This window comes from Fundulus heteroclitus, chromosome 9 (genome assembly GCF_011125445.2).
Source record: "Fundulus heteroclitus isolate FHET01 chromosome 9, MU-UCD_Fhet_4.1, whole genome shotgun sequence".
Classification (NCBI taxonomy): Eukaryota; Metazoa; Chordata; class Actinopteri; order Cyprinodontiformes; family Fundulidae; genus Fundulus; species Fundulus heteroclitus.
In genome coordinates, this window is record NC_046369.1 from 9,277,313 (window position 1) to 9,300,372 (window position 23,060).

A 23,060-nucleotide genomic window follows, 5' to 3' on the forward strand; every position below is an offset into this window, starting at 1 on the left:
ACTAAACTATAAATCTTTAAAATGACTATTAAGTTATCTTCAAAAGGCTGGACAATTATTATTGTATAGAAGTTTTTTAAACTTTAACATTTTAACTTTATGTTTCTTAATACTCAGCCTCACTGTCATAAATCTTATGGACAGTTACAGTATATTTTCTTTCCTGTTCAAATAAGAAATATAAAAAATATTGAGCTATATGAATAATTTTAATTACAATTTATAAATAGTCAGGAAACAACGGAAAGAAAATATGCATAAACCTTTTTTTCAGCTGGAAGAAAAGACATATTGACCTTATCACGGGGTTGAAAAAATGCCACAGGTAGCAAATCCTCAGCATAAATAGTAACATGAAGTGAAGTAAATCCTTTACAACAATAATGCAACAAAAGAAAACTTCTTGATACTGTAAATGTATACACAACACTCTTAATCTTATTAGTGAGCTTTTCTGCTTTCCTCAGTTTTCTTTATTCCTGCTTCACAATTTGAAAACTTGTGGGTTGTAAACTGTTAATGATGATATGTTTCTTCTTCGCTCAATGCAACCAAATAAATAAGACAGCCTCAAACATATGGAGTCACAAGTTTTGATCACATGTCAGATCCTCGTTACTTGGTCTTCGTTATGGTGCTCGCTGGTTTGTCTTCCCCTACAGGTGATTTTGGAGAAGCTGGTGCTGTGCCTGTTGGTGGGGGAGGAGATGGTGTTTTCTTTACCTCTGAAACATAAAAAAAGGCATTGCAACCTTTGATGCACATCTCTGTGTTAGTTAGGATCTAACAAGGTTTCACCATCTTCAGCTTGAGGCCCCGGAGCCGGTCCACTCTGCAGCTGTCTCTCCAGGTCTTGAACCTTCTCCAGAGCTGCATGCAGAGCCTCCTCAGCTTCCAGAGCTCGCTGCTCAGCACTCCTTGCGCGCTCCTCAGAATAACTGAGCAAAGCATGAGAAATTCATCATGGTTCTACTTTGTGGGTGTACAACTTAACAGAGGCTGTGCTGTCTGTAGATCACAGGAATAATTCAAGGCAGTCAATCTAAAAAGTCATCCGTCTCTACTTCTGATGTTCTTTTACCAAATAAGTTTTACTTTGTAAAATGTTCATCATTTTTGGCACAAATGGATTATTTGGTATTGTTTAAAAGCTATTTGTGCACAATCTTATAGATTTAAAAAACTGAATAAAAAAAAAATACTAGTGATGCCATTAATGAAATAGAGGGCCTTTCAAATGTATCTGTTCCAATTAACTTTTTCACAATTTCTCAGACCCACAAATAGATTAATATCCAGTAAATTAGAATGTGCATAGACTCTTTGGTCAGTTTCTAAAGTAAAAAATAACTTTAGAAAAACAACAACCTTTGAGCGGGTGATGAATATACTTTTCATTAAGATCGTATTTCTGTAATAAAAATGCCTATTTTATCGGTCTGACATAATAGTCTAATCTTAAATGTTGTGTTTTCATTATCTGTCAGCAGAAAATCATCATGATTAACAAAAATAAAAGGCTTGAAAACAGTCAGTGTGTAATTAATCTTTATAATATGTTTCACTTTGTGAATTGAGTGGTTACTAAGATAAATCAACTTTTCAATAATATTCAAATGTATTGAATGTGACTGTACATTTTAATAATGGGATTTCATGTGACAAAGTAACACAAAGTACAGCATATTTGTGAAGTGGAAGGAGAATGATATATTTTACAAATGAAGATGTTAAGAGTGGTGAGCATTTGTGTTGAATACATCATTCAGCAACCTTCCTATGCAGTTACAGCTGCAGGTCTATTGGGATGTGTCTCTATCAGCTTTGCACATCTAGAAACTGACTTTTTTTTTTTTTTTTTTTTTACATATTTCTCCTTATAAAGTAGCTGTAGTGCAGGTAGATTGGCTGGAGAGATCTGAGAAAAGTATGTTTTTTAATATTGTCATTAATTTTCAAATGGATTCAGGTGTGGACTTCGACTAGGCCATTTCAACACCTCAATATGCTTTCATCAAAAGCTTTCCATGTAGCTGTGTGTTTATTGTGCTCGTCCTGGTCCAAGGTGATCCTCTACCCCTGTTTCAAGTCTTTTGGAGTCCCCTTTTTCCCAGGATTCCCCTAAATGTAGAAACGCATCTCACAGCATGGTGCTACCACCATCCTGATTAACCATGAGGATGTATGTTCAGGATGATCAGTGTTAGATTACTACACATTGTGCTGTGCATGTGGGTCAAAAAGCTTCCCTTTGATTTCATCTGACCAAAGTGCCTTCATCCAAATATTTTCTATATTCACTGCATAGTTTGACACAAATAGGGTTTATTTTGGTTCTCTTCCTCCCAGTTTTCCATAAAGGCAAAATTTGTTGCATGTAAAAATAATAATCATCCTGTTAAAAAATTCTTCCACCTGAGCTGTGGATCACAGTGCTGCTCCACAGATACCACGGACCTCTGTAGTCCAGCTTGTCTTATATCTTGACCTACTGCTACTATTCCATTGCAATGTCTATTCCTCTGTAATGCTCTGTTCTTATGCTCTGTTCGGGTACAACACTTTGAATTGTCTTTTTACTGAAATGTGCAATACAAATAAACTTGCCTTGCCTTGCCTATACCCAGATGGACTGAACAGAGCTCCACAGAACACTCAAAGTTTGAAATATTCTTCATTTACTCAACCCTGCTTTAAACTTGTTCTCCATGACCTCTCTAGTGTGTACTTTAGTCTTCATGATGCTATTTGCTCACTAATGTTCTCTTACAAACCTCTGTAGCTTTCAATACAACAGCTGTATTTACACTGACACTAAATAACACACAAGTGGACTTCATTTACAATTCAGTTGTACTAATTAGGAGTATTAGAGTAAAGGGAGCTGAACGCATACAGTCATAGTTAATAAATTAAAATACAATCGAAATGTCAATTTGTTTTAGTAACTAATAACTAATGTAAACAGATTATATAGATTGATTACTCAGACTGATGTTTTAAAACTCTTATTTCTGTTAATGTTTTGCTACATATAATGAAGACACGGCATATAAGCTATGAATATTATATCAAACCAATAAAAAAAACTTTTTAATACAGAAATGTAGGCTTAATGAAAAGCATGTTTAACACAGGTTGTTATTTTTAAACGGTACGTTTAATGACAGATGAGCCTCATTGGAACCCATATTCTACTTTACTGCATATGACTAAGTAGGCTACACATTAAAAAACATGACAAATAAAAAAAGATGTTACTATTTATAAACTGTTTATAATTTCTTTCCACTTCACAATATGCATGACTCTCAAAAAAATCCATAAGGGTTTGTGGTTCCTATGGGCCAAGTAAGTACACCCTCAAGTAGGTTGAGGGTGTACTTTTTCAAGGCAATGTAAACTTTGGATGGTACGTTTTACTCAGTTTCTAAAAGCTTTAAATCATGCACAGAAAATTAAAGAAATATTTCTTACTTTAGTTCTTGTTGCAGTAGAACCACTGTTGTTAGATCACTAAAGGCTCTGTTAGCTTCTTCTGTTACTGGAGACACAACCAGCTCCTCGGTCTGATAAACACACAAAAACTGAGTTCAGACAGGCAACTTTTCAGTAGAAACGTAATATTTTGCTGCCAATTATAAAATAAATAAATCAATGTTTTAGACCATCTGACCCCACTCAGCTGGACACAGCTGTCATCCAGATATCTTTGAGTGATGTTTCCATCATAGCCAATCAGCTTCAGCACAGGCCTCTCGCAATCTGTTAGCTCCCTCTGCAGGACGACAGCGTAAACAATTTTACTTTATGAAGAAACGAGCGACTTTCTTTTTATGGCTCCCATTTGGAAAACTATTTGTACTTAACAAGAATGCTGATATTGCAATTTATTCTTTAGATTTATAGGACTGCAAAACACAATTCTATCCTCTGACAAGGCTCAGTTTGACCTTGTCAGTTTTAAAACTGGTTTCATCTTTTATCATCCTTATACATACATACATATATATATATATATATATATATATATATATATATATATCACATTATAAAAGCGATTTGCCAGGTGCAGCCCTTTGTTTCAGCTGAGGTTGTCTTGAGGCACTTTATAAATAAAGTTTGTGTGTTATGTATCTGACAGACCTCTTGATGCTGCGTTTCAGGTTCTTCATCCGTTCTCTAAAAAGGAACGAAAGGAACATTATGATGATATTTTTTACAAACATAATTCATGGACTTGGTAAACAAATTGATCTAAAAAGAAACCAGACAAACTACTGAAAATAAATTAATAATTATGAAAAACTGAAATTCTTCACTGAGCATATTATAGGAAGCATGAATCAGTGTTAGGTTAACATTATTTGTAGTTATCTCAAAGGTAAAAGTGTTGTGACAGAGAGGCTGCATCCTTCCTTTAGTTCATATCCCTAACCTCAGTTGATTCTGGCTCGGCCCCATCTCTGATGTTTTCAGTGTCAGGCCTTGGCTCCATCACAGGATCTTCAGTGACCTGTAGCACACACAAGCACCCAGCTAACACTTAGAATCAAATATGGAACAGGACAATAAAAACAGATTCAAATGTCTCTATAGATTCAGCATGATTAAGAAACTTATGATTAAGAAACTTCCTCTACTGTACCAAATAAATTACTTTCACTCGACTGTAATGTTTCCCTCACACTCTGCCTAATACAAACAGCCAGGTGTCTCATTTAAAAAGCTTTTATATGCACATAATGGAGCCTGAAAAGTCCGTACGTCATTTTCCAGGCAAAAGTTGGGATCTGTTTAAAAAAAAAAAAAAAAAAACTTGACGGGAAAATGTTTGGTCCTCACGGCATCTCTGACCCAGGTGTACGCTCATTTTGGAGTGGGGGGAAATTTGGTGATGCAGATGGTGAAGTGGTGAGTTGCAGCATGAGGATTCCTCTCAGATGTTAAATTTCACTCCATATCAGACGTTAATCATAGATCCTCTTGATCATAAGCATTCAAGACCGCAGCGTTATTCATTCTTGCACTGGTGACACCTACCTTGCCCCCCCCAAAAGAATTTCAATTAAATAAAAACACTGCAAAAAGTCTTTTTCCGAATCAGATGGACGGTGTGAGCCATAGGTGGACTGTGCTCTGGGGGTTGGAGAGCAGCCTTTCAGCACCTGAGAGGGGGGTGTACCCACTTTCCTCTGTAGGATATAGCAAAATGAAATGCTCGGAGTCTGAAGCGGCATCCTGGTCAGTCATCATCATTAGCCAGAAAATCTTTGATCCCTGAAACTTCATTTCCCTTTAATTCTGCCATTTACAAGGTCTTCCAGCAGTGCCAGTGCTTCCAGCGCGCAGCATTACGCAGGAGTGTATTTGACCGTTTCACAGCAACTAAAGGAATTGCTTCTCACCTTGTCACAATAATCTGTGGAACGCGTCACCCTGGTGATCATCGGGGAGAGGAATGTGATGGTTAAAATCTTGTGCAAGCTTTTATTTAAGATTTAGGATGGCTTATGGGATTTATTTTTATTTTGTTGAAAGGTCCTTCAGTATAGTTATGTGTTACCAGTGTAAGCATGAATGACACTGCAGTTGTGAATGCTTATGATGAAGTTGATCTATGACTAAAGTCTGATACGGAGTGAAATTGAACAACAGAGCTGCAACTCACCACTTTACTATCTTTCCCCCGTCTCCAAAATGACCGTACGCCTGGGTCAGAGATGCTATGAAGAACGCACATATCCCGTCAAGTTTTTTTTTTTTTTATATATCCCTACTTTTGCGCAAAAAGTGACATATGTAAGTTTCAGGTCTCATTTTGTGCTTTATAAATGAGACCCCTAGCCTATTTGACAATGAATGAACTTATTTAAAAAAATTTAAATAAACAGAAAATAAAACAAAACTATTGTCAAACAGACACCTGTCTGTGTGGAAGCAGGAACATCTATTACTACATCTCACATGTAAACAATGCAGATGGCAAGCCTTCCCATGTTCATGGAGATATGTATAGCGCTGCATTATCAAAGATCGGCATTTTAGATTTGCATTTACAATAAAAGCCTTATGCTTTATTAACGTGACTGTTTGGAGTACACACGGTTTGTTTTTGTTAGTCTGTCATACTTTATTTAGTGGGTGATATGCAACAAGCGAATGTCTTTTTTGAGTGACTGATGAAGTGCCGCAGCAAAGATGTAGCTCTACATCTGTGAGAAGCAGATCCGTCTTTGTGCCCACTTTCAGAATTAGAAAGAGGGAAAAGCTCACCCATTAAAAACTAAGAAATCCTTCATTCATAAGGTTACTTGGACTAATAAACTATTCTGGGATGCCTTAAAAAGGAATTGACACCTGAGTCTCCATGATTTGTGCTGGTTCAGTGCTGTTGGAAGGTTGTTCTGGTTGCTTGATGAGTTCCTCCTCAGACTTCCCATGAATTCCTGAGAGCAGTATTTTGCAGCTATCCGCCCAATTATCACAGTCTCTCTGAGGACAGAAATAAACCTTAGCGAATAAATGGTTGTCTCAATGTTCATATCAAAACCACATGCACGGAAATGTTTATACCAAGTACTCTTAGCTGCATGGTCAACTGTTTATTACATTATGCTGCTGGGGGCTCTACTTTGGACGTCCCTGGCATAGACCAACAGCTGCATAACTACAGTCTTGTGCGCTGGCCTTCTAAAACATCTCCAAAAACCTTAGGGCTGCAGTACAATTCGGAAAGATGCTGTTGTCTCAGTTACCTGCAGTTTTTTGAGCTCTTTAGTCTCATTTTCAATCTCAGTTTCATTTGGGTCCTGTGCCGTCTTCTCCTCCAAAATTAAGGTGCATGATCTAAAATACAAATAGAACATTTCCTGTTGTATAGATACTGTAGAAAAACCTGATCTCCTTACTTAAAAGTAAGAAACATATTGAACATTTTGTACATATAGAAAGAAATTTGTTGTTGCAATGATAACAGAATAAAGTAACCACTGTTTTAAACAGCGTCTACTACATCAACATCAGCAACAACAAGTGGGTGATACTAAGTTGTCGACACCTGTTAATAATGCTGGTAAAATAGACCAGTTTCTCAGAAAGCCTTTCTGCATCCTCAGTTAAAGCCTGTAGTGAGATTTGTGGAACGTAGCCATGGTTCAGATCTTTGTTCTCCTCCTCATTCTGGTCGGGTATCATGGCAAGCAACAGATCCAACATCCAGCGGGTTCGACCTGTGTGAAGAGAGGTCACCTGGAAGGAGAGGCGCCATTAAAACGTACAAATTTACAGCATGAAAAGTCAACTGTGAAAAAAGTGAACAAAGCATTACTTAGTTATACACTCTGGCCCCAACAGAGTCTAACTTGCAGTAACTTGCAGTTATTGAATAAAAGTGAGCACCACATTTATGGGGCAATATATCTGTGCAAGTGAAGATGCAATAGTGTTGTGAACCATTTGCAATTATAAGTTGTCTGAGTAAAACTTACTCAAATTTAAGAAAAATTTACTCAGAAACAGTCTAAAAAGAGTACAATTTACTCCCACTCTTACTTTAAATATTACCCTTTCAGCTCAAAACTGAGCAAGAGCAGCTCATTTTGAGAAAAATAACTTAACCTCTTGAAAAAGTACTTTGTTTCTGTGTACTTCTTAGTTTTGGTTTTGAAAGATTTTGTGGCACCAGAGGCCTTTGTCACTGTAGTCAGACAGGAAGTGGGCAAAGAGGAAAGGGGAGAAGACATGGAGCAAAGGTGCCAAGGTTGGCAATGGAATCTCGAACAGCTGCGGTGAGGACCAATAGCCTCTGAATATGTGGGGACCGCTCTACCTCTATGCGACACGCCACCCCACATTTCTTACTTCAGCAAATCCCGTCCCAACCTTCAGTTTAGATTCAATACGGCTGCCAAACAAAATGCTGTGACAGTCGCAGGTTTAAACTATTCAGTTCCACTTTTGACGGGTAGTATCTCATTGCTTCAAGGGCACACAATGTAGCATATAATCTCTATTTGTGAACACTGAAAATATGAGTTGCCGTGCAGAGAAAAACATTGTCATCAGCTTGCACTGCTAATATTTGTTTGTCTGAAGACCAAACAGAGCGATAAGCCAATCCCATTTGGTTTCTGATTCGCAACTAAAAGTTGCTCAACTCGGGTGTGTGTTGCAGTTGTGTTTGTCTTGGAAATCGAGTCTGGGAATAAACTCACTCCTGAGATGAGCATTTGTAGTCAGTGGCTGGAAATCAGAAAACTAGTGGACTTTGCCAAGCAAACTACTATTAGCAGTAAAAGGTGATAATGAACGTCCCTCTATTTTCCATAAATAAAGATTAAACTGTACTGTGTTGCCTCTGTTGTGATGTAACAGTGGAGTGTTACATCTCATCAGAGAAGCAGAGACACAGTGGCAAACACTGGTGTCAGGGGTGCAACTGTGCAAATAAATCCAACGCTGTGGCTGCCTTTTATTTGTGCAGGGGCCATATTGGGTGTTGAACTCTGACAGAGAGGTCTGACACTCCTGAGTTTGAATCTTGACTTCAGCAGCCGTTCTATTAGATTTTCTTGGCGAGCCGAGATTCCATTACTGTAAGTCGTTAAACCAATATTGCCATTTCTTGAAATGTTGGCAGCCAGCAATACCAGCGCTTACAAGTCAATACAATTTGACAACATATTTTGTTGATATTTTAATGACTTTAATAAAATACAAGCATTTAAAAGTACTAATAAAATGTTTATATCTGAAACTTTCACTAAGTTTTCTATGCACAGCACTAATCTTGGATACTGAACTTGGGGCTGCTCTGCAACTTCTGACTATCAGTTCAAAATCTGACTTCTGGAGTATTTTTTTTCTTGCATTTTTTACACCATTTTTTCCCCTTGAAGTCAGACTTTTTGAAACTGTAGCAAAAGTTGGGCCTATTTCTATTTCTGTATTTCTCACACTCTGCTGAGTTCTCCTACTATTATCCAATTTTGTATTATTTGTTGTTATTTCAACTTTTAACTTTATTTTCACTCTGTATGTTTTCTCTTCATAGTAGCTACATCTGGCCTGGTGTTCTGTTTAACTGTGACGCCATCCTGAGGGGCAGATCGTCCGCTATTACCCTCTTTAACATAGAAAGTATTTCTGAATCAGTGCTTCTGTGTTCTTTTTGTGTCTCTGCTCTGTCTTCTCAGGTGGGTGCAGATGGCTGTTCACAATGAGCCTGGTTCTGTTGGAGGTTTCTTCCTGGTAAGCGGGAGTTTTCCTCTCCACTCTATAGCTCTATATAAATAAAACTGAATTGAATTGAAAATTGAATGTTGTTGGATGAAAACAATTAATCAACCCTTCTGATGGTTTGTATCTAGACCTGGTTTGTTAAACTGTTATTTTGTGTTTGAAAGCATAAAGAGAAAATTTACTTCTGTTGCTACTGGAAGCACCACAAGAAAACCCTAACAACCAGTTTTTCTGACTTGCAACTAAGAATGTGATTAACTCTCAGGCTCAGATCCGACCGCCAACTTCCAAGACAAGCACAGCAGGAGACTTCCAACTTTGCAACACTGAATTCCAGTTTTGATGGCTGTTCTTTTAGACTTTTTTCAACTTTAGATGCTTACATTTCTGAGCAGAGAAAGAATCCACCATAAACACAGTGCATCGTTTTTCTAAGGAGCGCTTAAAACGCACCTCTTCCTGCAGTTTCTGGTTCTCACTCTCAGTGAAGTTGGACAGGCTGCTTACGAACTCCTGGACATCATCTAACGCCTTTGTTGTTGCTCTGCTGTTTGAACATACAACACAACACAGAAATTTACCAAAATTATAAAGAATACAGGAAGACAATCATGCATAAAAATCACATGCAGCCCTAATTCCTGTAATAATTTATCTACAGAGAGACTGCAGGGTTCTTAAATTCTTATCTTTAATTTGGTTTTCAAAATCTTATACAAACTAGCCACATGTTCTGCCATGGTATGCTATTATTCTACAGTAGATCAACAAACACAATGATTCAATTATGTTTTATAAGGAATTAAAACAAAATATGTAAAGTTGAAAACCTACTTTTGACAAATAAGTAAATGGTTGTTACCTTAACAACAGCGTTCATCTTAGACCATGAACAAGTTATAAAAATATATTTTCAAAAGCTCCTGAAGATGTACAACTTTATTTAGAAGTTTTATATTTATTGAGGCATTTTCTCAAATCATAATTTAAAGTGTGCCTAAAGAGACTGCAATTTACAAATTTGAGAAGGCAGCAAAAACATAGGAAAAAAACTTACTATAAGTCAGGTTTGTTTTTGTCCTTCTGGGTCTCTGTTTGTGCGATGGAGAAATGCAACAATATCTCTTCTGCTAGATTCTGCCAGTCCAACATTGCCTTTTCTAGTTTAGGCCAATCAGATTTGGCCATTGCACTCCGAGCCGCTGGTTGTTTAATATCAGTGTATGTTTTGGAGACCCACAGCTCCATCAATCCAACCAGTGATGTAATCAGTCTGTGGATCCCTGCAAAAATTATCCTAAATGACTTTCAGTATATTTATTCTGTCCAGGCCATAATGATAACCTGACAACAATGAGGTAACATAAAATAAACTTAAAGGAGCAATAAGCTATATTTCACCACGAGGTGGTGCTTGAGCACTGACGGTAGACCAAAACAAGATGTGTGACAAGCCACGCCTCTCTACCTCCACTAGAGCCGCTACTCAGCCCTTGCTTTCCCTTCTCAAGCGTTGCCTTCTATGGGCATATTTGTAAGGGATAAAAACACAGCAAAACTACCTCACCTTTCAGAGGAACATTTCTAGTGAAGAAGTGAGTAACTCAGAACTTAATAATGCTGTTAGCAAGAGAACATTTTTAATCTGCTGGTGTGCTCTCCGCCATGTTGCTCCAGCGCTGCGCTGCTCTGACGGTGGTATTTTAGGGCTGGGAGGGGCTAAGCCCTCATTGGCAGCTGTTCACATGCACGTACATGCACGCTCGGCCGGCACAGCTATGTAAATAAGAGACTGGAGAACAACATTGAGAGATGCGGTGTGACGTACATAGTCTATCTATAGAGAGATGCGGTGTGACGTACATGGTCCATCTAAAATATTACCTTTAGTTCTTCAATACCTATTTTTTAATGATTCCTATCTAAAATACTGTATTTTGCAGACTATCAGTCGCACTTTCTTTCATAGTTTGGCCGATCCTGTGACTTATATTCAGGTGCGACATTTAAATTTAAATGGTAATTCATCTTGACCAGCATGAACCAAGGAGTAAACATTACCGTCTATAGCCACAAGAGGATTCGCTAGGTTTGTGAAAACTATCTTGCTCATGTACCACTTAAAATAGGGTCACTAGACGTTTTTGATGACCTGTCCCCAGCAAAAGTTCCCAGATTTCAGTGTATCATGATGGAGTAGTTTAGCGCAACGAGCGGTATTTACCCGGTCCTGCCACTGTCCCAACGTAATAAAGGAGCAGAGCCAGAGACGCCTTCCCAGCCCCGTCGGCATTGCAGATCATGCAAAACAAACCAACCCCCTGACAGATATTTTCAACAAAATCAGAGACATCCCCGGTTTTCATTAGATAAATCTGGTCACCCTAACTTAAAAAGTAATTGAAACATTAACTTAGACAGCAAAGACAGAACACAGGTTTGTATGATGTTTCACATTTCAGTATGCGTTCACGCAGCTCAAAGGGCCCAGACCGCAACAGAACCCTGTTATTGGGCTGTCTGTGAAGCTAATAACAGCTAGTGCTAGTTTACTGGTCTATCGGCCGGGTGGTTTACAAGTTTGTTGATGCTGGTAAGCTTTATGTTGCTCTGAAACATCCATTCCGTACTGTTAGCTTGGCACGAAGCACCATTACGCTCGCTGTCTAATTTAGCCGTAATTTTGACAACTTTTAGCGTAACAGTCCATTAAACCTTGCTGGTTGGAGTTGCTAATTTACCCCATTCATCCTCCCAGGTATGTTCCATGTTATTAAGCCAGTTGTGGATTTAGCTGTGTAATTTATTAAATTGTCCTGCCAGATTAAATGCCAGTTGTTAGTCTTGGATTGTGTGAAATAAATTTCTAAATAAATGAGTATAGTCCAGTGTGATTTATATATGGTTTGTTCCACTTTATGACGCATTTTGTGACTGATGCGACTTATATTCCAGAGCGATTTATAGTCTGAAATATATGGTAATGAAAGTTCGCTTACTGCTCTTTTAAGTGACAATCAGCTGTGCACGTCATTAACACTACAAGTTTACAATATTTTCTCTCACCGCTCTCCCCACTGACTTGAATGTCAAACTGTTTGAGGAGTTCTGATAGGACCCTGTCCAGCTCTCTTATGGTCTGCAGGCCATGAACAGACTCAGCATCAGGAGGAGTGTGTCTTTCAAAGAGCTGAAGACTCGTATCCAGCCATTTTTCCAGGACATTGCGTAGTTCATTCAGTTTCTGCTGAAACAAGAGCTGTTTTTCACCTTGGTATTCCTCACATTGGAGAGCCAGCATCTGCAGGATAAAGCAAGGTAAAACCTCAGGGCAAAAAGGAAACGTTACTATTAACTGAATATAATTTTTGAACGCTGGGTCTAAGAAAGCCCACTAGATTTTTAGAAGGGTATTCATAACCTATTCAACTTTTTCAGTTTTGTCAACTTACAACCACAAACTTTAATGTATGTTATAGAGACTTTGTGTGTTAGACCAGGGGTATGCAGTCTTTACAATTCAAAGAGCCATTTTTGCCCTCAGTCCAGCTGAATAAGATGTTTGGCGCTGCAAAAGTTGCATGTCTGTTAAAAATAAAACAACTTGCAAGGACAAGTCACATTTATGGCAATTCTTAAAAATTGCTGTTCACACAAACTCTCCATTTAATTTGATTGACGGTGACTTATATTGCGAAGAACAATGGGCAAAAGTGTGAGTCTCTAGATATAAAAAGCTGGTAGACTCATACCTCATTTGCAATGTAGCTGTAAGAGAAGTGAAAGAAGGTTCTTTAAAGTTTCGAAGCAGAGCGGTGAAAACATACAAGCCTGCCAAACTTTTCAGATCTTTATTTGTAAAACATGTTAACAACAATGTACCATTTTCCTTCCATTTCACAATTATTTGCTACTTTGTTTATGTCTGCCACATAAAATCCTAATAAAATACATTACAGGTTTCCTGCAAAAAAAAATTAATTCTTTGAGTGGTATTAATGCTTTTTTCACATTTTCTGAGCAACTATAAACATTATTTCAATGTTGAAAGAAGTCATAAGATACCATTTGGATCTGATCAGTGGTAACGGAGAAGCTATGGACCAGAACCGGTATGTACTGAAATGCTTATAAAAGACAAGGCAGATTTAATTCTAATTACAGCGTAATGGAGGTGTTATGTAAATAGTGTGTATCCTTGTTCAATTTAATGGTAAAATTATCTAAGGAGATTTATCAAGTGGATAACGTCCCAAAAAAACTAAGAAGGCAAATAAATCAAATGTACTGACTTACATGTGACCACTGCTTTAAATCTGCATGAATTGCTTCTACTGCTGCTCTGTCATACTCTGGATCAGAATGGCTAGTAACAAAAAAAACGGGCATTGTATGAAGAATGCGTATTCGTGTCAAGAAAAGTGCAAAATAAGATTAATATAGACTTCCGGGAAGTTTATCTTAAAAATGATTTTCTTACTTATTCTTCGTGTTGAGGAAAAGAGACCACTTGGCGATGCCTTGCTGCGTGGAGGTGACCTGTGCAAACTGAGCATGCTCAGTTTTCTTCAGCTGTGACATGAGGCCAATCAGCTGCTCTTTCCAGTAGTTGGTTAACTCCAGTATGTTATGTAGATCTTGTGTATCCTACAGTAGGAGTGGCACAGTCAAATGTTAACTGAAACCTGTGGTGGAGAGGACAGAGTGTGCTTTTTACTTTCACCTTTGTGGAGATGTAGAGGAGGCAGTGTTTTGCTGTCTTGAACCAACCATCCTCACTGACATGTAGCTCACTGACAAGATGAAGCTTCTTCACTTTAATCACCTGAGAAATGAGAAACAGTCAAACGCTGATCTTAAATCTAATTTACAACTAAATGCCTAATTTTTGGGCTTGTTGTGTTACAAGTGACCGATAACCACTGCTGTTGGTGAAGTAGATAATAATTTTTTTTAAGCCTAGCCATTATTGGATATATTTGATTCATATATGATTTTGGAACATCACAAGACAGTACAGATGAAAAAAGAATAAAGTAGAAAAAAAAGAACTACACAATATATTGACTTCTTGTACTTTTAGTGCGAGACTGAAGGTGAACTGGCTCCAACAGTCTTTTTCTTCAGTCATCTGCAGCAGCTGATCCTCTAGACGAGCTCTGTGGAGCTCGTACAGCTGGTGATAACCCTGGACAACACTTAGAAAGACACATTTATCATTTTACAGTTAATGTTTTTGTGAAAGTGTTTAAATGCATAGATAAAAACTGCCCCATTTTTGATCTACCACAGAAAAAAATGGCCAAGGAAGTTTTATGTTGACGCTAAAAAAATACTTAGGTATAGCAATTACTGTACAACCAGTACAATTTAGTCTTCTTTAATTTACTTGATGAATGGCAGTGTAGTGTGCCATTAATCACTGTTATAGGTCTGCCAGACTGACTCTGAGCTGCTGTGAGTCTCTCTGAGGCCTTCAGTCACTTGCTGCTGTGCTCGCTCCACCTGATGGGAAACTAACGCATCGTGGTCTCTGATTTTTGAAAGTTCCCTAAGGAGAGAATACACATGCAAAACATGAAAATGAGACATACGTCTCTCACCTCCGTCTTTGTTTAAACGAGCTATTATTTGAACACACAACCTTATTTATCCCGTCCTAACAGCCAGTCTATTAAAATATCCCTAATTATACGACACAGTAACATTGCTTGTTTTCTCTCATCAATCTGACCCTGATTTACACACATGTTTAGCTGCTGGATGGATGCTTTGATGCGGTAGATTTCCTCAACGAGGCGGCGGTCCAGAGCCCGCTGCGCCACCACCTCGGTGTGTAAAGCCCTCAAGCGGTGGGGGATTCGGTCCAGGAGAGACTGGTACCGCTGTCTGAAATAAAAACATAAACAAAAAAACTTACGCTCCTGGGTCAGTACAGGAACATATTTATTACAAAATTCAAAGGTGCTTCTTACAAAACGGTTCTTCTAATATCGCCCTAGAAAAAGAAAAACATTGCAAAATCTAACCTTTAACCTCTGTTTGAGCCTTGCTGCACCAGTTTACCAACTGTGCTACAGTGCAGCCTGTAGTAATGGCTTAGTTACTACCTGAAAGTTTCTAAAACCTAAAATCATCTTCACGAGGTAAAGTTTATATACTGAGTAAAGTTTAACAAATATTTTGGTTGTTTTTGTTCAAAGGGTTTGTTGGGGTACAAATAATTACAACATAGGAAACTTTCCAAAAAAAGTAAAAACAAAGCAACTGGACTTGTTTTCCGTAGTTGAAGACGTTTCGTTACCTCTCCAGGAAGCTTTCTCAATTCAAAAAGTCTGGAGTAATGTGGAGTACCAAGCTTTATACCACTGCCAAAACAAAGGCCTTGTAATGGCTTAGACAACATGCAAATGCAACAGAAACAGGTCCACCCCTTAGTAATGGGCGGTCGTTAAAGACATTAAGCCAGCAGATTGAACCGAAACTGGTCCACTCCTCTGTAATGAGGAGTTGGTAGGGTTGTTATTGGCCTGGCTTGCAGGAACAATGGTGGCAGTGGTATAAAGCTTGGTACTCCACATTACTCCAGACATTTTGAATTGAGAAAGCTTCCTGGAGAGGAAGCAAAACGTCTTCAACTATGGAAAACAAGTCTAGTTGCTTTATTTTTACTTTTTTTGGAATGACCATGACCTGAATGACTGAGAATCTTCACCAGCAACATAGGAAACGTTTGTTGAATCTTGACATGTCATGTTTCAATCTATGGACTCACATTAAACATTTGACTATTCAGTGTGATATTGCTACTGCAATAAAGTATTCATTAATTTCAAAAAATTTTACATACATGTCTGTGTATTAATTGTTTTTTTTAGGCCAGTAGGGTTAATCAAAAAGAACCCAGGTTTGGCTGCTAACCTGAGTTTGGCGAGGAGCTGTCCTCTCTCAGCACAGCCCACGGTCACCTGCCTGATCAGTTCATGGAAAACAATGTTGTAGATGTTCTGCTCCGTCTTCACCAGCTCCAACAGGCCCTCAAGCTGTAAAACGAGCCAGCATACCTTCAAGTCTCAGAGCATTTTGGTGGTAATGAAAGAAAGAAATTTAACAAGCACAGAAACTGTACACACTATTTGTGTATTATGTTGCAGATAAAGAAGGCATTCATTTTCAATGTTTCTTACTCCTTGAACGACCTTGAAAATTAGTTAAGCTTTTTATCCTTAGGAGAAAAAAATTCCATAAATGTGTTAATTTTTTTATATATATTTCAAAAAAATTTCACGTTTTTTTCACATTTTTTAATTTTTTTTTCAAATTACAGTGCATCAAATGTTAAAGCTACCTCATTCCTAAACATAAATATGTATATGTCAATATATATAGAACAGGGGAGTGGTGGCCTAATGTTTCATATATATATTCTGAATCAAAGATTCCTTTGTGCCTCAAAAGCTAAATCAGCTTATTATGCTGTCTTACTGACTTCATGTTGGAAGCTGTTTAGCAGTTTTGCTTTATTGTCCTATTCTGATTTCACAAATTAAAGGTTTCTCTCAAATGCATTACAGTCCTTGTGTCACTAGCAGAGGTACAAAACTTTCCTGGCACAGCTCAGTCAGTTCCTCGCTCTGCTGATCCACTCCGGCCTTTTCCAGCATGTCATCCATCATCCTCATCAGTTGGACCACTTCCAGTCTGCCGCTGGGCCGCCTGGACACAGAACACGAAAACAGAGCCCACATCCACAGAGGGTAACAATGTTTACAGTTTGTTTCACCAGCACATTTCCTCTAAAGTACCTTTACTGTTTTAGCATAATAAACTGTTACAACTTCTAACCTGTCAGTTTGACTAATTTATTTGTTTGGACTCACAGTGATGGAAGGACTCGTAACCTCTGCTCCCGATCTTTCAGCTGCACTGTAAACGCGCTGTGAGAGAGGAACAAAAGGAGATACATCAGTAAATCTCAGCTTTGTATTATAGAGGAAGGGAGCACAGTAAATAACATTAAGGAAACTCACTCTTCATACAACTCCAGACATTGTATCCCTTTGTTCTTCACAATACGATATTCATCTGGGATCACAGTTTCTGAGACACTCAAGTTCTGTGAGACAGAGTAGGAAGAATGATGACATAAGATTGATATGCTCAACTCAAACAATGCTTGTTATTGCGTGCATGTCTCAACCCTCGGAGAACTCTAAGCGGCCATTAGAGTACTAACGATCGGCTGATGATCCTCTTATGCATGTGAACAACAAGTGTGATTGCCACCGTTAAACTTGTTGATCCACTATGCAAAGGTAGTGGATCAACAAGCTCAAGAAGTCTCTTGGAAAAGAGACGAAACATATCAACAAAGAAGAACCCTTCAGAGGACCTACTTTTTTGGATTAATTTGTCTACTTAGACGGGCGATTGGCAATGGCTGCCTCAGGGAGAGACTTTACTCAGGTTAAATCCAAAACCAATAGGTTGTTGTACAGAGAAAAACTCAAACTTATGTGCAGAACAGCTGGTGAAAACCTAATAAATGTAGAAGTACACAGATGTAAATTAGTAAATAAAAAAAAGATATAAAATATATACAATAAAAAATATATACATATATATATATATATATATATATATATATATATATATATATATAAATCCAGGGTATTTCAAACAAGACCCAAGAATATCGGGGACGGCCTCTCCAGATTGCCCTTCTCTGTCTGTGTGTGTGTTGTCTGAAAAGGGGCAGGAACAGGCAAACATCTCTTCTTAAATGTATTACCAAAATGACTTCAGGCTGTTTCCTGGTCATTTTGGTAATTTATTTAAGAAGAGATTTTTGCCTGTTCCTGCCCATTTTTGGACGACATACTATACTGGTAGATGGCACATTAATTATTATTATGTATACATAACCATATTTAGGCTGAAGCCTGTGAATTACAACTCAAAGGAACTTGTTAGGGGTAGTTTGAGAGGTTGGTGCTGAAGTGATGCTTCTGGGCGAGAGCCTCTTCAGGGGTACAAATGTTGACCCCTGGCTTATGCAGCTCACCTGTGTGTCTCTGGTGCTGTTCATCTCAGTCACTGGTGGGAGAAGGGTCATTTTCTTCTGTTTAAGCACAGCATCGCACAGGAATGAAATATCCCTATAGGAGCAGACCACCAGACAATGAAAGAAGAACTATATGTTATCCTTTATATTGTGTAATATTTTTAATAATTGCTCATCTTTAAAACCAGCGCTTGCAACGATAGTACACATGCAGTCATGATCAAAGGAACGGAGTAATTTGTTCTTTTTTGACTCCTTATATTTTACAACAAAATGCCCTGCTATGCCTCAGGAGCAGAGAGCCGCAAGTGCTCCTCGTTAACAGCAACTGGCTGCTTCCCTCTCTTTTAAATCATTTGGAAGCAGCAAGATTTTTATAGATTTTACATCTTTTACATTCTGGCTTCCTTTTCTTCATAAACAATCACGATGTAAAATCTGTTGTGCATTTTTATATCCTTAAAGTTAGATGAAGCAGAGGCCTCTGCAGAACTTATAAGGTAATTTCAGCCATTTAATTCAGGTGTGTTGGAGCATGGCTGCACATTAGCTAGACTGGAGTTTCAAATAGGGCTACACTTTTTAACCACACTCTGGGCTGTAAAGATATAAAATGTCCGGTGTGGGAATGGTTTATATAAATAGCTGCCATTGTCTCATCTGCCAAACTGACCTGCCGGCTCCTGTCAGCGATGTTGGCTGTTCCAGAAAGTATTTGTATTTGCTGCGTCCAACTGGATTATGCCAAACTGCATCTGGCCGCCTGACTTCACAACGCTGTACAGAAAATTTGTCTTAAGAACATCAAAAAGACAGAAAGGACATCCACAGTTTCTTCTGAAATAGTAACCGTGGCACCAACTGTATCTAAGCACTGTTCAGTTTCACTTAAAAACTTGATTAATCGGTGCAACTCATTTCAGCAATCTTTTATATTTTAACTATAAAAAGCACTTGTTACTATGTATCAGTAGTTTAAGCAGCTTAGTTGTATGAGTTGCTACCAATTGAATTTGATCTGATAACAGATAATATAACACTGCAATACTAATCTTGCTTTTAAGGGAATAAGAGTGAGCAAATAAAAAGGATCAAGCAAAACAGAGCTTACAAATAAACCTGGAACATGCAGTTTTTATTATACAGTTTTTATTTTGTTATTTTTATCAACGTAGCCCGATATGTTTCATGTTTTTAATCAAGTATTTTCTTAAAATCTATCTGAAAAAAATATGTATCAACCTCTTACAGATTTATTCAGATTTGACTTTTTTTTGTCAAACTTTTATGTTTCATAAAAGTTTTTTATATCGAACCAAGAGAACCTAAATTAATACAAAAAACAGTTTTCAAATTAAGAGTTATTTTTAAAAGGGCTATAAAAAGTGAGCTCAATGGGAAATGTATTTTCAACCCTTAGATGGTGAATTCACTGTAATTAACTGCATTTTTTTGGACAGTTGAGCTCAATTTTACAAAACAGACCTGTAGAATCAAATCAATGACTTAGAACCTGTCTGAAAACACAAAGTCATGCTGATCTCCAGACAAATTCAAGAACTGATGAGAAACAAAGCCACAGACAGTATTAGTCTGGAAATGGTTACACAGCTACTCCTAAACTCTGGAACTCCAGCAAACCACAGAGAACAGTGGTGAACATTCCCAAGAATGACCGGCCTGCCAGCACTTCTCACCGGAGCGCAATGACGACTAATCCAGGAGCTCACAGACGAACCCAAAACATCTAAAGCACTGCAGGCCTCAGTTAAGGTTAGTGTTCATGATTCAACTATGAGAAAGAGGCCGAGTGAAAATGGAAACAAAAACGCCTGCTGAGCAAAAGCAACACAAAGGCCTTTCTCAGACGATCTCCAACTCTTTTGGGGGAAAAAACACTTTGAAGACTGGCAAGATGAAAGCATTACTTTTTAGGTGTGTCACAACTGATTGACCCATCAATATCAACAGCATTTGACTTTAAGCTCAAACATGTTTAACCTGTTTAACAACACAATTAAATGAAGACGACCCACAGGACACCCTCTCTCAAATAACACAAAGGTTTAAGAGTGACCTAGTCAAATCACTCTTTATTTATCATAAGAAAATGTGACCTATGCATTAGGCAGATTATGTGTTACATTCCTCTAACATCTTGGATATCACTCCACCCAATAGCTTCACGTAGTCCAAAATCGCTGTGAGTAGGGTTCGAACCTACGCGGGGAAACCCCATTGGATTTCGAGTCCAACGCCTTAACCTCTCGGCCATCACAGCTGCTCTCTCTAAACGGGACTGAGAGGTTCCATCATGACAGGACTTCTCATGGGACAACGTCTCAGTCAGGTCTTTCATGCTTAAAACCTCCCATCCATCCATCCATCCATTTTCTAACACGTCTATCCCTTGTGGGGTTGCGAGGGGTGCTGGTCAAGCTGCCAATGGGCGAGAGGCGGGGTACACCCTGGACAGGTCGCTAGTCTATCACAGGGCATGTAACCTTCCAGTGTGACTGAATTAAAATAGCTCCGCAAAAGGTGGGAAGAATATTGCTGTAAAAGACTTATTGCCACTTATCTCTGATACTTCATGGCTGTTTCAGCCATTAACAGGAGGCAGACGCAGTTATTGGGTAAGAGAGGAATTACTTTTTCAGACTGAGCCAGGTTGGTTTGCATTAAATAAGAAATAAAAGTGCATTTTGTGTTTACTCAGGTCCCATTTGCCTTTTATTAAAATTTGTTTGATGATGTGGAATGTTTAAGCGTAACAAATAAGTAAAAATAAAAATCTGAATTATAATACTTTCTATGCTTTCTTTTCTTTTTTTGATAGAATGTACACAAAAAATAAAGTGTAGCTGAAATCCACCCTTAAGGAAACAAACCAAAACACCAAGATAAACAAAAGGCCCAGAAGGGGGCAGTAAAGACCCAAAAATTATTCCGTCAACACTTAAAGATGAAGTTAGGCAGACATGTATAAAACATTCAGCAATCTTCTCCAACCAATGCATCAGTCACAATGTATCGTGTAAATTAGAAAGACATATTAGTACTTCACAGTTCCGGTGATGTGTAGTGTGGCCCTGTGTGCTCCTGCTGGAGACGGTGGAGGAGAGGCTGAGCAGGAGTTCAGGTGGGATGCCTGCAGGTTTGACAGGAAGTGGCTGCTTCTTCCTGATCTCCGAGGTAACCTGGATGTTCAGCTCAGCCGCTTAAAAAATAAATAAAAATCAGCCAAATACTCAGTACGACTGAACAGGATTCAAAAGGTCTGATGGAAAATTTCCACTGTATTTTTTATTTTTTTTTTACAGTGGACAGGCAAGCGTATGAAAACTTCTAAACTGCTGTTTTGTGTGGTTTTACAAAAAGAATAACTTTTTTTTTTTTTCAAGGCCCCTTCAAAATATTACAAGACCGTCAAGCTCGTTGGAGCTATAATAAAAAGAAATTAGGAGTGGTTTAATTGTAGAGGTGTGATGAGCTACATTTACATATACTTCATTTCTAAGAGTATCCTCACTGCAACATGTTTATACTTCTACTTGAATAACATTGTTTTTAAGTAATGCTAGTCTTACTTGTGCAAATATTTCGGCTACTTTACCCACCTCTGACCAGTTAACTAAGTGAAGAACAAGCATGTTTTAAACAGAAATACACAGAGACGCCAACACAGTTTATGGGGAAGGGAGATTTGTTGTATTTATATAAACTGCCTTTTTCTAATGTTGTTTTGTCTGCTGAGTCTGCAAGTCAATATTGAGCATATGGTTTATCTAGTCACTGGAAGTAGTTTGCACTGTTTAAACGTATATGTGTTGCCTACTTTAGGTAGGTGGTTATAAAATGTTTGTGTTGCTGATTTGAAAATACCAACTCAATTTGGGTTTAATAATAGAGGGCCAATTCACAACACGTCATCTCAAGGCACTTTGCAAAGTCAGTGTCACACAAACAAATTGGTTAAAAGGTGGATTGCATTGAGTCATTGACTTTGCAGCAATCCCTTATATCAAGCATGCATGTAGTGACGGGAGAGAAAAACTCCCCTTTAACAGGAAGAAACCTCCAGAATACCAGCATTTGCTCATTATTTTACATTTTTGGCATTTTCATCAAATCATTTTATTTCAAATGAGATATTAGTCACATAGTTATTTTGTATTTGAGTAGTTTTTCCACCAGATTCTTTTTTACCCTTACTTTATTTATTTATTTGTTTATTTATTTGATGGCCACTCTTTCCTTGTAGCTACTAATATGTTTTATGAGGTAACACTACTCTTTATTTTGCACAATATTTAGCAGCTGTTCCCACCTCTGTTTAATTGTTTTGCACAGAACTTACAGTTGTACCACACAAAAAACTTTCATGAGCGCACAGAATCGTTTTTTATAAACGTTTCTTAAACCAATAATTGATGCGTGGCGTGCCACCGATAATGCTTTGTTTGTTTCTTGCAGAGCAGCACCGGTTTGTCACCGCAGCCCCCAGCAGGGCATGGATGTGAATAATTTACCGTCTGCTCGCTCTTCCCTGGATGAGCTGGGCGCTGAACTGGGTCTGGCCGTGGACAGCGACATTTCTACCCAACAAGGCTGTGGTGGTCAGAAGACATGGACAGAACCTTTCAATTTTGACCGAGCCATAAAGGTCTAACATAGGTTGTTTATCTTAAGTAACAGTTAAAACCAGAGAGACCGGAGTCGGACGCTCCTCCGCTGTCTTCCGCGCTTCCTG

At 38.2% G+C, this 23,060-nt stretch overlaps 1 protein-coding gene and 1 non-coding gene across 5 annotated transcripts; both read right to left on the reverse strand.

Moving 5' to 3' along the window:
- Nucleotides 1–291: 291 nt before the first annotated feature.
- axdnd1 (axonemal dynein light chain domain containing 1) lies at nucleotides 292–23,060 on the reverse strand. Of its 4 annotated transcripts, none has more exons than XM_036140974.1 (27): nucleotides 23,022–23,060; nucleotides 22,840–22,918; nucleotides 21,370–21,524; nucleotides 18,981–19,084; nucleotides 18,308–18,401; nucleotides 17,274–17,359; nucleotides 17,124–17,180; nucleotides 16,851–16,959; nucleotides 16,165–16,286; nucleotides 14,992–15,132; nucleotides 14,690–14,794; nucleotides 14,321–14,441; nucleotides 13,967–14,068; nucleotides 13,724–13,890; nucleotides 13,540–13,609; nucleotides 12,310–12,544; nucleotides 10,301–10,526; nucleotides 9,697–9,790; nucleotides 7,061–7,251; nucleotides 6,759–6,849; nucleotides 6,361–6,495; nucleotides 4,439–4,516; nucleotides 4,147–4,182; nucleotides 3,677–3,778; nucleotides 3,478–3,569; nucleotides 799–938; nucleotides 292–725 (listed from the first exon to the last, which is right to left on the reverse strand). In XM_036140974.1, the coding sequence occupies exons 2-27, from the start codon at nucleotides 22,901–22,903 to the stop codon at nucleotides 616–618; spliced, it is 3,027 nt and encodes a 1,008-aa protein (XP_035996867.1). In that variant the 5' UTR covers nucleotides 22,904–22,918; nucleotides 23,022–23,060; the 3' UTR covers nucleotides 292–615. The 4 variants fall into 4 exon arrangements, with proteins under 4 accessions (XP_035996867.1, XP_035996866.1, XP_035996868.1 ...); XM_036140973.1 differs by having other exon boundaries at nucleotides 21,370–21,527; XM_036140975.1 differs by having other exon boundaries at nucleotides 12,310–12,490; nucleotides 21,370–21,527; nucleotides 22,840–23,046.
- trnas-cga lies at nucleotides 20,507–20,588 on the reverse strand. The gene has a single exon. It is a non-coding gene; the product is annotated as a tRNA-Ser (tRNA).